This window comes from Crotalus tigris, unplaced genomic scaffold (genome assembly GCF_016545835.1).
Source record: "Crotalus tigris isolate CLP2741 ecotype Arizona unplaced genomic scaffold, ASM1654583v1 scf7180000017551.9496454, whole genome shotgun sequence".
Taxonomy (NCBI): Eukaryota; Metazoa; Chordata; class Lepidosauria; order Squamata; family Viperidae; genus Crotalus; species Crotalus tigris.
The window spans coordinates 8732110-8748205 of record NW_024096469.1 but is presented as its reverse complement, the minus strand read 5'-3'; the positions used below and the strand labels follow the sequence as shown (position 1 = coordinate 8748205).

General features: G+C 39.5%; 1 protein-coding gene across 6 annotated transcripts in view; it reads left to right on the top strand.

Moving 5' to 3' along the window:
- BAHCC1 (BAH domain and coiled-coil containing 1) overlaps positions 1-16096 on the top strand; it is a 127322-nt gene that overhangs the window by 17379 nt on the left and 93847 nt on the right. For 3 of the 6 annotated variants that reach the window (XM_039346497.1, XM_039346506.1, XM_039346488.1), the window contains exon 2: positions 3382-3757. In XM_039346497.1, coding sequence (XP_039202431.1) covers positions 3592-3757 — 166 coding nt within the window. In that variant the 5' untranslated portion in view covers positions 3382-3591. Of the gene's footprint in view, positions 1-754; positions 3758-16096 lie in introns of all 6 variants that reach the window. The other 3 variants (XM_039346481.1, XM_039346472.1, XM_039346514.1) reach the window with 3 other exon arrangements.

Sequence of the window (16096 nt, the reverse complement as noted above, 5' to 3'; positions counted from 1 at the left end):
GTCAGAAAATACTTGAATTCCTCAGGATTCTAAATTAAACGAAAAATGAAAACAAAGAAAATACGCATTTTTATTTATTTACAAGCCAGGGTGTGCGCATGTATACTTATCTTCCGTACAGTATGGTATTTTGCCGTGGAGACAAACATGCCGTTAAGATGCCTCATAAGGATTTTTTTTAAAATTAAAAAAAGAAGAAAATCCGTCTTGTTTGTTTGGGTTCAGTTTAAAACGGTGAACCGTGCTTGATTTTTCACGGACGGAAAAGGTTTCTCGAAACTGAATAATTCAGTGACACGCTTTTGTTTCTCGCCTTCCTTTTTCTCTCAGTCTCTCTGCCTGTGCGCAATGGTTGCGATAATCGTTTGATTTTAAAATGACCCAAATGCTTTGGGTGGTTGCCTTATTGCTCAGCTCAATATATCGAAACAACTTCAGCCTCGCTTTCTTTTCATTAATAAAAATGATCATTATTACTTTGTAAAATAAAAAAAAAACGATTCTGGGGGAACCAAGCAATTGAATATCTAAGCAAAATGAAATTGTTCCAAATGCGTTTAGGTGGGAGAGAAAAATCCCACAATTTGGGAGAGATCTCTGAGGTTTTTTAGCATGCTGTCGCCTGCTGGAAGCCTTCGGGTTGTAGCAGCGGCAGAGCCTTTTGATGGCTGCCGCTCTCGAGAGATCTTCGATGGGCTAGAGAAAGACTTAGCACGGCAGAAGCTTCCTCACCCTTTTTGTTTTTTCCGACAAGGCCCGAGAGCAGTGCGCCGAAGCGTTTGAACTCTGCCGGATCTTCAGTTTCTTTCTTCGTCCATCTCTTTGGAGAGTAGAACGTATTTCTAGTCCGCGCAAAACCTCGGCGACTCAGTTCAATTGACCAGAGAACATACCGCTGGATTATTCTATTCTCTCAAACACCCCCCCCCCCGTTTCCTTCCTTGCCCCAATTAAAACAAAACAAGGGAGGGGGCGTAGCTCGCTGGAGCCGAATCGTGCAAATTTACACCGTCCTTTTGTTCCTTTGGAAGTCCGAGCTCGGCTATTGATTTTAAAGTAACGTACCTCGCTCTTTTCGGCGACGCGTCCTCCTGCTTGTAAAGAATCGTCTTTGGTTTCGGCCGCGCCGAAGGGAAGCCAAGGAAGATCGAAGGCAGATCTCCTTCCTGGTTTTGATGACTGGATCCGGAGGCCTTCCCGCTGCACACCAGCCCGTTTACCGGTTTGGAGAAAGGTTGATTTGACTTTTCCTGTTTCGGCTCTAGCAATAGCCAAAATGGACCCGACCTTAGAACAAATCCTTTGCACGGTACGTGGTAGCAAGTGCTGTTCCTGGAACGCTGATGCTAAAACTTTCCCTGGACCTATAATCAGGATTTCCAATCTGCTGCTATGTTTCTGTCTGATACAGTTCCCCCCCCTTAAATATGCAAATATAAAAAAATATAAGGGGGAGGGGAGGTAAAGTAACCATGTTCCCTTCATATTGATGTATCGAATTCAAAACTTGCTGAAGTTGCTAATTTCGCTTTTGTCTTCCAGGCTTCAACTCTTCCACGACCCCCTCCCTCCAGTCCATTATTTTTTTACTGCTGCTTCTCTGGGAAGATTTTTAATGTTAAGCAGGGTGGGTGGAAGGTGATAAGAATATACTTTTTTCTTATAATTACCCTAACTGCAAAATATAAAATATTGGTAATATGCAGATGATTAAAATTTCCAGTAATAAACTGTTCTGTTTTTGTGCGTAGTGGTTCCATTTACTTACAATAGAAAACTCTATATATTTTTTTCTATTTTATGTAGGTGTGTGCACATACACACATGTGTATGTGTGCATGTGTAATCTTATCCGCTGTGCAAATACGTAGTCATTTAATACCTTGTTTTCAGTTATAGATTAAATCAAACACCAAGTAGTCAAGCAATGTTAAGAATTAAAAGCTTTATATCTAACCATTTAAAATAGTGTTCAGTAAATAAAAAATATTGTTTCATTGTTCCAATCATGACACATTAAGGTAAGCAAATGTGTTTTCCCTTTCTCCCAGATTGTTAATCAGTAAGCATGTTCAGTATGGAGTTGAATTCAGCATGGGTTCAATGGGTTGTGGATCCTTCAGACATTGTTCTCTATAACAACAGATACATAGGATGAACCTCACTGTAAAGGAAGAAATAATTTGGGTACCCCTCTTTCCCCCTGTGGAAGTATTAGATCTCCATTGATAGCTCAATAAGGTTTTTTATATGGGAGATGCACATATTTTATTTCCAGAAGCTAGTGCGATATCTTTCAGTGCAGCACAAGTCTGAAGGGGGGGAAAAGGGGGGGTAGTGAGATCTTTTTATTCCCCCTCCTTCCTCTTGGCCTAATGTTACACACATTGGGTCTAAGCCAGAAACCCCTTATGTGTAAATGGAATGAATGTACAGGAAGAACCTTACATAACTGTTTTGTCTAAGAATACAGTTGTAGAATTTAAACTCCTGCCCTTGAAAGAGGAATGCAGGACTTTGCCACTCAAGTGTCCGCAGTGAAATATTTATTTCTGAGCTTGAGTAATTGAAGCCCAGTGAGCTCTTTTTCCCTCATCTGGGATCTACGCAAGGCAAGGAACACGTTCTTTTGGATTGCATCAAGGCAACTGGTTTGTAAACTGGGAAGCCAGCAAACCAAGGATAATCCCCATTCCTTCCACCTGTACATATGTAATCACACTTAACATAGGGGCAACTGAAAGACACTCCCCTAATCCTAACATAACATTTTTAAAACTATCAATTTGAAGATTTAGTTTGTCTAGCAAGGAAATGATTAAAGTAATCATAGGAGAACATTGAGCAGTTCAAAATAATAAATACCATAGTTGAACAGAACTACAACAAATAAGAAAACTTAGAGCTTTTTTCTCCTCCAGCCACCTCCCCCCACCCCACCCCCATTATACTGGAGGCACCGCTCCTGTTTTCATCTTACTGGCCTCGCTTTATCTGAAAATCTTCCCACTTCCCTGCCGTTGTAATAAAAAGTACAAGGCCTGGAAGCGCAGCATGTTGCATTTTCTATTTTCCACGTAGATTTTTGAAAAGAGTACGAGGTATTTGTTTTAAATCTGGTTGTCGCCATGTAACCCATAAGAACCAGTTGCTTCGTTCGACAAAGGGAGGCAGGCGGCAAACAAGGCGGCGCGCCCGTCCGGAAGGGGGTTTCGTTTCCACGGCCTCAGTTTTAGGGGGGGGGGGAACGCATCAGCGGGGCTTCTAGGACGGGGTCGCTGCTTCGCGCCCTCAGGTACTGTTGCCCGCGGTTAATCCAATCTGTCCAGCGCCGATGCCTTCCTCACCCGCTTGATCTTCTCTTCTCCCTTTGCCTTGCAGAGAATGAGGCCAGATCGCCGGTGCCACGAGAAGCGGAGGCCTCTTGGAGGAATACGATTAGCCTCGTGTTGAGGGGAGCCCTTCCTTCCCCGCGTCTGCGGCCTGCAGATTTCCCTTTCCCGGGGAGGGGGCGAATCTTCGCCCGCTGCAAGGCCCAGTCTCGCAGCCCCTTTCCTGCCGGGGCTCCGGTTGTGGGAGTGCAGCCCCGGTATGGATGGCCGGGAGTTCGCGCCTCCGCCTCCCCTCCTGGCCGAGAGGGGCCATCGCAACAGCTCCAGCCGCCTCGCTTCCGCCGGGCACAACTCGGTGCAGCACGGAGGACACTTCCAGCCCGGGAAATACTTCCCCTCGCCCATCTCCATGGCTACGCACACAGGTCAGCGCGGAGCGCCGCGGTGAAAGGAGCGGAGGGGATCTGAGGGGGCCTTGGAGAGCTGCGGGGAAGCTCGGGCGCCCCGACTCCGGAGGGACGAGGGAGGGGCACCCGATTGAGCTGCCTTCCCCCCCCCAGGAAGAAAAGGATAGTGTGTGTGTGTGTGTGTGTGTGTGAGAGAGAGAGAGAGAGAGAGAGAGAGAATGAATGCAGCAGATCGATCTTTGCATTGGTTGTTGCGAAGGGAGGAATAAAAACAGGAACGGTTTTACTTCTGCTTTCCAAATGCCCCCCTTTGCTACCTTATTTTAACGGCTTAGTCATTTTATTTCAATTTTATTTTATTTTAATTTTATTTAATTTTATTTATTTTTTCTTCGCTCTCGGACAATGCATTAGCAGATAATTTCTGAGAGTCTCAGCATGCGGGGGAGAATTCGTCCCCAGGCCTGCATTAGCGGATCCTCGTGAGTGGATCCTCGCCTGCCTACTGGAGAGATTTCCTGGGCTCGGGAGGGTAAGAGAGAAGGGGAAGGAGGAAACCGTGCCTCCCCACTCTTTTCAGGGGGCTTTGCGAAATGGGGTGTTGAGAAGTGCAACGGAGGTGACCCTTTCTGACCCAGAATTCCCGGGACACACGTAGCTTTGTTTTGGGGCATGTGTGAGAAGAAGACGACATCATATTTTTGGCAAATCTGAATATTTCATTTTGGCAAGGAGCAAAATACTAATGTCCCTCTCTTGATGGAGTTTTTCTTTTTTAGTCGGAGAAGGCTCAAATAAAGGCTATTCCACTTTCCTCCCTCTAACACATGCCCCTTAATAGAAGGCTGAAAGAGAACGGAGTGAACCCCCTTTTTTCTTTTTCTTTTTTGCATTAACGTCCTTACGAAATTCTTTTGCATCAACAAGGCACTTTCTCTCACCCCCCACTCCTGCTTGTTATTTGCTTGGGAAAGGTGAGCACCCTCCCCCCCTTGCTCTTTCAGACTAGGGGTAGCTGTATGTATAGGGTGAGCATTAATGGAGCTAGTGGTATAAGACTAAAAAATCCTGTTTCTATATAAAGCCCTGAAGTGTCAGGGTGAGAATGGGTTTGCAGTGCATGTGTTAGTTTTAACAAGTGCTCTCGTGGTATCTTGCTGAAGACACAATGTTTGGCAAGAAAAATCAGGGAGAGGTGGTATGTGCCAGGTTCTTCAGAGATCATCCATGGCATCCATTTTTAATCAATTAATTGTTTGGGACAAGGAGGATGTACAAAATAGCTGGTGTTGGCTCCAGAACATTAGTGAGAACATGCATAAAATGGGACAGTCATATGCTAGAGCATTTCAGGATTTCAAGTTGCCCATCCCTGGTTTAAGATCTTTTTTGGAAGCAAGGTTTTGGGAAGCAAAAGGAGGCATTTGGAAAGCAGAATGGTATATTTACGATTTAGAATAAGGTTTATATATCAGTATGCAAAAATCCAAACAATAGTAACTAGTCATTCCCCCCCTCCATACACCCCAAAGCGGGAATGGACAAACTGTAATAAAAGTAATAGATGCTGAATAATGAGAGGTTTTGAAATTTACAAGATTCTGTCTATGCTTCAGAATGTCTTCCATTCATTGTGTTTTCACTAAAGCTGACCTAGGCTTGCTGCATTTGTTTTTGATTTTTTAAAAGACTTATCTGAAGTAAATAATTTGACGTTAGAAACATTTTATGTGTAACGTTTCTAGTGTAACTTAACTAGCTTCTCTATTTAATCCACACACTATATGTGTTTCTGTCCTTAAGAGTTTTCTCATATGGTTGATTTTTTCAAATGTTGTGGCCAGCTCTGAATATATAGTATGTACCTTCATTTGAGCGTACAGACTGTTTATGGAATATATATTTATGGAAGTATGGATTTAATCTTAGATTTACAAAACCACACACAGCCACTTAAGCTTTGTTTACAAGTTCCTTTAAACATCAGAAGAGGAAAATGTGTGACAGTTTTTATTTTTCTCTAAACTCAGTAGCAGCTATCCTTATTGCTAGCTTGACAAACTATGAATGGTAATAAAATTATATCTGCTTTAATGGGATTACAATTAGTATATGGATTAAAAAGAATGGCACGAGGTAAACCAGAATGGATAAAAATGATCAAACAGGAGTGCAGACATTTATTATTATTTTTTAAATGGCATATCTAGCTGCAAATTATTAATTAATTTTAGCATAATGAGATTTTTTAAAAACTAACAATTGCAATGAGCTACACATACTTTGGGCTTTATTTAAAATGAATGAATCATAATTCTGTAGGGTTTTAGAAGTTTTAATTTTTTTTAACCTACCTTTCTTTTACATACTTACCTACTCCATACAAAGGAGAAGATGCTCATTAGAGTGAAATCTTTAAAGAAACCTGTTGCATTCAGCAACAACAGAAAGACATTTTAAAATGCAAACCTGGGCAAATTGGATGAAGAGTATGATTTGTGTCAATCACTCTGCTTTTCTTCCGTACTTTGGATTCAACACGCCTTGTGCTTTCAAGCTATTTGAAATCCTTCTATTGATCTTTTTTATGCTTTCTATTTTTTCTTCCACTATGTGTGTTTTAAATATGAGTATTTTACTAGGCTCATAATTAGAAATATTATTTTTAAAATTGTTACTGTGATCATTTTTTTATATTTATAGAACGTGTGCTTAGTTGAACACATTTTTCTTTTACATCAAAGAAGCAAGCTGACAATAAATAGAATGAATTATTGATGATATCTTGACATTGATGCACAATTATAATATGGGAAAGTCCTCTCCAGAACCAGACTTTGAAATATGTGAATATGTAGACTAAGGTTATACTGAATTGCAGCCATATTTAAATATTGTTCTATGCTTGTTGTTATATAAAAAGTGGTTGACGAATGTCTCCTAAACTTAATGTGTACGATCTGTGTAACTTAGATTAATATAATGAAGAAACATAGAAGGCCCTGATTCAAGGGAGTCATGATATATTAAAAAATGCAAAGGATAGCTGTTAAAGAAAATAGTTGGGAACGATTTGTAACCTACATTGTGGATACCAACAAACATTTTTAGGAAGTAAAAGAAACAAAACATGTTAAAAGCAGAGCTCCAGAAGGCCAGATATAAAGCAAATCCACTGGGAAGAGACTGGAACGCAACGTGCTCTACAAGAAAGGACTTAATTTTTACGTCTTCTCAGACAAAATTCCACAAGGCATACCTTTATTGATCAAGCATGTATTCCTCCTCCCTACAATTGTCTCTTTATGGAGATAACTTGTACCCTTCCTGTCCTTACCCCTGAACAGTTTCTGTTTTAAAAGTGGCCATAGAGACCTTGAATTTTTGAAGTTAGCTTTTAATGTTCAGCAAATTGTTTTTCTTATAGCAGAGTGCTGATAGTTTTATAATCCCACTGTAGAAATTTTATGGTAAAGTGCTGTTTTAGTAACCTTGTCACAAAAGGTGCAATTAAAATGTTTTGTCTCATTATTTTTTTGTGCATTAGATTTGTGTGCCGTAGTGCGTGCACACACATGCATCTCCCATACAGATGGTCCAAAGTCAAAGCTGTGAAAATTTTAAAGAAAGAAAGGGGGGGGTGTATATTAGCAGTATTATTCATCATTATTCCTGCCTGAAGCTGTTCGGATTTTGTCATTGCTGTTGATTCTTTTATATGCAAGCAAGAATCTTACCAAAGAAAGATAGTAGAAGAAAATCTAAAAACTATTCCATCTCACCAACTATGTATATACACATTGTTAAGGGTGGGGGTTTTTTTGGTATTAAATAGGAAATATTTGAGATAACTTGCCCATCTATAAATGTAAACAATAGTGTCATCCCAGTTAACTAAAAAGAAGAAAAAGTAATAATTGTTCAGGGTGGACGTAGTTTGGTAAGCCTGGCAAAAGATCTCAGGCATTTTGTTTAAATGAAAATGGACACAATAATTCTAGGCTTGGGAGGGGGCACTTTAAAGAGTACTAGAATTGTAAATAGATTTAGTTTTATTATTAAATGGAATAGGGGGAGTGACCAGGGATTTTAAAGAGAGGGAGGGTCTAAAAAGGATTCTCCCTCCCCATTCCAAATTATCTCTTCCTCCTTGGCCCCCACATCTCTTAAAACAAAAGCAAAATTTAATAATTACTTCATTATGACACCAATCACTGTTTCTGCAACATAGTTGCCATCGCTGAATAGGTACTAAAGGAGTTAATATTCAAAGGTGTGTTCTAAAGACTCTAACCATCTTTGCTTATAAACGACAAGTGTCTGAAAGGCAGTGCAGAGATAATAACTAGAAACTGCCAGTGCTGATCTTTTGCACAAGAATGGCAAGGCGCACATGGTTACACAAGGCAGTTGTGGTTGTACATGAATGACTGCATGCATGTGCAAACACAGAAATTAAAGTTCATTTTTTAAATGTACATTATTCCATTGGGATTAGCTCCGTTGTCTAATTATTCATATAAAAGATTTCCCCCCCCCCCACAGTAGCAACTAATCCATGTGTGCTAATTTAGGGGCATAGCTGTATTTCCATGTGCAAAGCAATTGTTCCAGTGCAAAATTTACACGACTGCATCTTCAAAACAGATCTAGCCTTGCGCAGAGGCTGCTCAACATATGTAAATCCAAATCGAAGAAGACTTTAAAATAACAAGCAGAAGCCTAAAAATATCATTTCAGAAAGTCACACTTCCTTTTATATTAAAGAAGAAAGAAATGCCAAATCCTAGAACAGAAAGATCTAAAAATATTTTGCCAAGGTTCACAAAGTTAAATAAATTACATAAGGGCCATTCATGGGAAAGATTCTACTTACTTCTTACAGGAACATTGTTCAGATTAATAAAAATTGTAGTTCACTAGCTACCAAGCTATTTATGACTTTTCATAAGTCTAAATTTAATTGGTCAGCCTTCTGGAGTCCATCATTTCATGCTGGATTAATAGATTTGTATTGAAATTTGTGACATAGAGAAGAACAATACCAACAACAAAAATCAATCCCAAATCGGAATCATGAAATAGCATATTTCTGGACCAACATGATTGTGAGGGGAGGAAGTCTCCCTTCCTTCCTTCCTTCCTTCCTTCCTTCCTTCCTTCCTTCCTCTCTTCTATTTTCTTCACTCCAGCCATACAAATCTGCCTTGCTTCTTGATTGCTTCAGAAAGTAAGATTTGTTGTGAAATGTAGAAATGTAAGGGGTACCAGGAATGCTGGTGTACAATTTAGATATTCCAAGCCCTTTGGAACACAGCACAGTTATTTTAATTTGATAAATGATCGGACACCTTTAAGAGTGTGTTTGAACAATCAAGATACACTTCAGCAAGTTGATAGGATGTATGCTGTCAACTTGCATATGCCATTAACGCAGACTGCACGCATAAATAATGTGAAAGCACAGCATCTCTCCTTACCCTTCATTTCTCTATGCAATACCCATTCACAAAAATGCTCTTTGCACTTTAAACCAGGGGTTTCAGAGCCAAGAATCAACATTTTCCTTTTCCTCCATTTTAAGAACAGATTTTTCAAGATGGGTTCTTTTAAAACCAAAAAGTATTGAGATTATTGAATGTACTAAGTTGATTCTATGGATTGTCCTTGTGTGGGTTGTACACGTGTGTGCGCCTGCATATATCCATGCATGCATGAGATAAAGAGGGCAGTCCTGTTGTGAATGCTGCTTCCCTATTATTTTAGTTTTACCATGTAACACAGTTGCATTCTTTTCAATGTTTTGCCTTTGGTATGTAAAACAAGCTGGTAAAATGGTTTGTGCAATGTGCAAGGGAGACTGGCATTTAAAGTGTGGCTCGTAATACTTAAATTAGATTGATAGAATTAACACCAATAATTCCCAATAAATAATAAAATAAAACCATCGGTAAGTTTTGACTTACAGGTGAACATCAGAAAGGTATTTGTGGTAATTCGTGGAATTTTCTGTGTGTTCACACGCAAGAGGGAGAAATATCTTGATAAGAAGTCTTGAAACTACTGCATGGGAGACAATAATCTATCTGCCTTGGACAAGAAAAAGTCTGTGGTTGGCAGAATTCCATTTATGTAATAAAGATGTACCTACTTAGAGGAGCTTCGAGTCACTCAGACACCTGAGGATGCAAAATTGCTTACTTTTCCTAGCTTTGTTCATTGTTGATGTGTACTTCAGGGGTTACTACAAACCATGCAATTTTTCCCTTACATTTGTATACATAAACTCATAGAACATTATTGGAATCAGGAGTGCAAATTGGCATATGATTTATAACTCTTCTGAGTGTGTGTAGATATGTGTATAAGCGAAACTGTGAGTTTCTGTTTCTGTGAAATATTAAGCACTTAACTGATTTCAGACCAGAGATGTGAATATTGGATCAAAGTGAAATTAGAGGAACTGGTCAGAATCACCCACAACTTAATTGTATACCTTTAGAACAGTGGTTCTCAACCTTTTTAATGCCGCGACCCCCAACCGGTCGTAAATCGAGGACTACTCAACCAGTCGTAAGTCGAGGACTACTCAACTGGTGCAGCACCGTTTGCAGAATGGGACTTTTGGAGGGCTCAGCAGGGCAGAGACAGCCTGGACAATTCCTATTGGCTTTTGAAAGCCAATAGAATTAGACTCTATTCAAGAGAGTCTATTCTATTGGCTTTCAAAAGCCAATAGAATAAAAGGGAGTAGCACAGCTAAGGAAAAGGGGGAAAAACAATGGCGGACTGCGTTGTTTGGCGACCCCCGTGAAATGGTCGTTCGACCCCAAATGGGGTCCCGACCCACAGGTTGAGAACCACTGCTTTAGAAGAAGATAGTTGTCTTCATGCTCTATTTCATACTTGGAGAACATTAAAAATAAACAAGTCTGAATACAGTAGTTTAAGGATTCTTAGTGCAGTAATGCTATTTGTTTACTCATCCAGTCATTTCCCACTACAATCAAAATCCCTAGTTCTCCCCCACTCAAAAGTAAACTGTACATGCAGTATTTTGAACTGAATTTCTTTAATTTGTGAGTTATTGATTTGTGTAATACCTAAGAAATTTCCATTAATGTTGATGCATTCAGATCATATTATCAGAGAATACTGTAGATTGGGCTGGTACAGCCTGTAGATGGGATGGTATATAGGTGATATTTATAGTGTTCCTCTGCTGATGGAATGCTCTGATTTAGCAGAGAGCAGTGGAAGAGAGGCATGTTTTTTTTTGGGTGATTCCCCCTGCAGCCATTCAGCTGCAAAAGCCAGTGTGCAAAAGTCTTCTATAAATCAGGGGATACCAACTTGGATGCAAGCCAGAAAGATGAACATTAGGACTCTGGGCTAAACAGCAAAGAATTTTCCCTATGAAAGATATATTTAAGCCAAACATGAAAATATTGCATATCATGGTTTCAGAGTTTGCAGATAGAGGTAAAATTCAAGGCTTGCATGTAGCTGTAATCTTAAATGCTGAGAACATTAGCATATAACAATGGGTATACTCCTGAGACGCTTATGGCCAATATAACTTTTCTCCTGATATTTTTCCTTCAGAAAGTTTGTAAAAATAGCGAACAAGACACTTTTTAGGCTTCTAGATCTACAGGGCCAAGTTTTGATTATTCTTTTAAAACAGTTGAAATAGCTGATGCGTCTAATTAGAATGTCATAGTAATAGCACATACTAGTACTAAAGCCTTTGAGCAATTAAAATTCTCTCAAGTGTCTAAAAAGGGCTATTACAAAAAGCCCACAATCACCTTATAGATAGAGGGATATCATATAAAGACAGAAGCCTTGAGGCTGTTAAACTTTAGTTGGGATAAATTAAAATTTACTATAGATTTCTTCTGATACTCTTATAGGGGCGTCTGCCTTTACTCTAGAATGTCATTTCAGTGCTCTGTATAAACATATCAGTAAGAAAGACCAGGTAATAGCAGAATCCTAGGAATTGGATGCTTAATGTACAAAGTAGCCCAAATGAATTTTATCCCTTTTATGTATTTTTATTTGTGCAGTAAAGAGAACATCTCCATTTTCAAAGCTGAGACTCAGGATTGTCAAATCTCACAATAGATGGTACATTGCTCCATTTTAACAAAACTTTTATCCTTTATAATCTATTTATCCATTTTAACAAAACTATTATCCTTAAATTTGGATGTCCTCCAGAGCACACAGATAAATAGGATGCTTCTGTACATAATACCATGTACAGTAAGTACTCTTATTCTGTACATTCAACAATGCTTTCTGCTCGATTTGATAATAAATAATACTTGTGGATAAAGCAGCAAATTGCTTTGCTGAGAAGAGGCTTGCATAAGAAGCAATGGGAGTTTTATACAGGCAATCTCAACGTGTGTAAGCAAATTGCTGGACAAAAAGAAGATCATGTCAGCACTATTTTGGCTAAATGTTTCTGGTAAATTGTTTATTTATTTTGCCCATTGGATGGTTGCATTCAGGGCCAAAGTTCCTAATGACTCCCCTTCAATAGATTGAATTCCAGACTAGAATTAGAAGCTCCTGAAATGGATAGTGAGATGATGATGTTATAGGGAAACTGACAAGACTGAAACTGGTGGGATTGCATCCTGCTCTGAAATATTGAGAGGCAGAGTTGTGACGTTTAATTTTAGAAGACTTTGAACAGCAACAGAGGGTCCTTGTCCCTAGAGACAAGCGGTGGTTCAGGGAGGTAGGATCCCTTTATCTCTCTTTTATAGTGCAGTGCAGTTGTGTCTCCGATGCAAGGCCATTGAACATGGTAAAAGAAAACAAAAGCAGTTCTGGGTGGGAGTGAATAGACCTTGAGGTAAGCTGTATTTAAACTTTTTAAAAAATCCTTTTAAGATTTCATCTTAGCTGTAACAGAAGCATGGGCTGAAACGTGCATACACTCCAAGTTAAAACCAGCTAGCTGCAGTGTGAGATGATCACCCATCATTGTTTATGGAGCAAGCTTGGAGTTTCAGTTAGCTATTTATCATCCTGGCAGGAGCTTTCCCCCAAAACACACACCCGTCTATTTTTCTCCTCTTCTACTTCTTTCCCATATTGATATCTCCTTGCCTCTTGTGGTAGAGCAGATTCCCCTGGAAAATAATTGTATACTTCATTCCCCCCCCACACACACACTAAAGGGAGAGAAAATAGATGTGTGTGAAAGTTAAAACAGATTTGAGATTTTACTTGTCTTCTCCTTATTAGTGGCACTTCTTCTGAAGATTATAAAAAGGATGAGAGTAAGGGTGGCTGAGGGAAGGAAAGGCACATGTCAGGCTGAAGGAAAGCAGAACACTCAGAAACAGAAACCTTGTAGAATTACACTTGTGTAATTTTGCCTGTTTGTTGGTTTTATTATTTAAATCTGAGACATTTTGCTGTTTGCTTGCTTCTGCTAGAGGTTAGTGGGATAGGTAGGAATAATTTTTTATGTGCTCATTGCTATCTTCTAAAATTTGGTTGAAGATAAAGCCTATGGCTTTGTTCCAAAAAAGCCATTAATTTAGCAACAGACAGCTCAGATGATCAAGGTTTGGTTGCAAAATGGAGTCATTATCATAACGAAAGTCCAAGCAGCTGCATTTGATTACAATAGAGGCTGCAGAAGGTAAATGTGGATCTGTTGGTAAATCTCTGGGTGGCTGTGAAAAGCAGTTTGGGCTCCCAGTTTAACAGTAGTAATTAAAAATGACTTCTCCCATCCTATGCTATGCTGCTGAAAGGAAAAATATTTTGGACAACAGGGTGTTGAACTTTGTGTGAAAAGAGATGACCTCCACTGGGTTTAAGCACTTGAATCAAATTTCTGGATGAGGAATTATCTTGGTGGAAAAAGCACCTTTGGGACAACCATGATTTAGACATTCAGATAAATGCTTTTTGCACCAGAATCTGCTTAATGGACTTAGCGTCCAGTTTTTTTTTTAAAAAAAAAACAAAGTACAGTTCCCTAACATTTTAAGCTGGAGAAACCCATGAAACCTAAAGCTGACACTTCTCAGTTTTAAGATGGTCCCCTCCCCCCAACCTACTTTTATCTGTGATGTGCCTTGCTCACTTTGCAACCTAAAGTTATGATAAGTGCAGCATTTGCCCAGCGAAATGTTTCCCATCCCTTCCATGAGTCTATCTATTATCTGAAGCAGTATGTTTGCCTACAGTAAAGAGACAGTGAAGCAGAATAAGCAATACATTATTAAAATGTTTATAATAAACAATTGTTAATTTAATAACAGATACTTTCGTATTTGTATAACTTGCTCCTGAAACATTCCGTTGCTTGTTAAAATAAAGGGAAGGAAGGTAGCTTTGGTACCTCAAATCGATTTCATTAAAAACATGTGATGGATGAGGGGAGATGAGTTACTCCCATTACTCTGGGGTAAAAATTATTAATTTCTGCAGCTGCATATTCTTAATGTAAGTAGGGCATGTGGAAGCTTCTTTGCAGTGATTAAAGGGATGAAAATATGGAAGGAGAGAGCATGCATCTCAATTGTTGAAATTCATCTGATGGAAGTTTGTTTGTTTGTTTGTGCCGTTTATCCCTGCCTCAGTTCTGATGGATTCTACGTGGCTCACACATATTAAAATAATAATAAACATCTGCCTATCCCAGGTCCTTGGGAAGGACTTGATGGGTGGACAAAAATGCCCAATCCAGTCTGAACATCTGGCTGACTGTGCAATGAACCATAATAATGCATTATGTTAAATCATTAAAATAAAAACATAGAGGCGCTTGTAACTTCATAGTCAGCTGAAAATTCCAGGTGGTCTTCAAGGCCAATCCCAACTAGAGCAAATTACAGTAATTGAAGTGGGCAGTGATGAAGTCATGAGCAAATATCCTCTGTGCATTCTGCTCTAAATAAGAACCAGGTAAGGAATTTAACATGAACAAGCAATGCTTGAGGGAAATAGCAGGCAGCCTTCCTCAGCTTGAGTTGCCCTAGGCGTTTTAGACAATTGTTTCCACTACTCTTAATAATTGGTTAAACTTTCATAGGGCGGCTGATGGGAATTGTAGACCCAAAATATTTGGTGCAACCTAGGTTGTGATGAAGACTGATTTAGGGATTGCTATCTATTACCTGTGATAATTAATTGGAGGTGCCACTTTCAGAGGAAGTATCCCCAGTACATTAAACATGAGAGATAAGGACTGGATTTCTCCTAATTGTTTTGCTTCTTCCCAGAGCTTTTAGGAAACAAAATATTGGCTTTAACAAGTTAGGTTTTAAACTCAACTTTATCAGCTGCAGTTGAAAAATCACTTATTCCACCAAGAATACCTCAGAGTTAAACTGAAGGGAACATAGCTTTAAAAGGAACAAACGCCAAGTAACTTTAAAAGGAAGACTCTTTTTTAAAAAAAAAATCATATTAATTTCTAGGCAGATTTTGTGATTGGGCTCTGAGAAGTAGCAGACCATGTCATGTGCATACCTTTGAACCAGAAAGAAGTTATCACCACCCCAAAGGGTTTTTTTCTTTCCCCTAGTACAGGCAACAGTGATAGATAACTTCTCAAAACAATGCCATATCCCAGGGCTATGCTTGCACATGAAGAAACCCGAGGATTGGAGGTTTATACTACTACAAGGCTACTTGAGTACTAAAAACTCAGAAGAAGCCTGAGTTAGATAAATGCTCTGGCAAAAGAGAGACAGAACAGAACAGAACACAACAGTCTTGCCTAAACACTGGGGATATCTGCCTTCTGCAACACTTCTGAAGTGTGGTTCAGATTCAACTTCACATTGTGTGGGTCTTGTTTGTTATTGTGAGAAGATAGACACAGATGCATCCGTGCACCCAGTGAGGCAACGAGAAGAGCCCATGTGCAGTGTGGTGATAGTCTAATTAAATATTAAAACATCCTGGTATTGCAGCATTTTTAAAATGTACTTTTCAGAAGCATATTTATGACAGCTCATTTCTGTGAGGGCTGACTCAGCTGTCTCCTGAAAACGGGTGAACTCATCTTTGGCAGGCAGATTTCCCTTGATCCTTTCTTCTGTGCTGAGGGGGAAGAGAAGGAGAGGGAGAGGTGTGAGGAATGGGTTCCTGAAGTATATTGCCAAGGCCTCTGATGGATGTCTGGATACACAAGATACCTTCTTCCATGCTGAGCAACAATGAAAAGCTTGTATGGCAAAGATACTCTGTGGGAATGGCTTTGATAGGATATGGTCACGATGTTCCCATTCAATGAAGAATAAGCTCCAAAATCTTCTGAGCATGCCTGGTGTTTACCATATAGGTTTCCAGTGTGGTATTGGTGGCACAGAT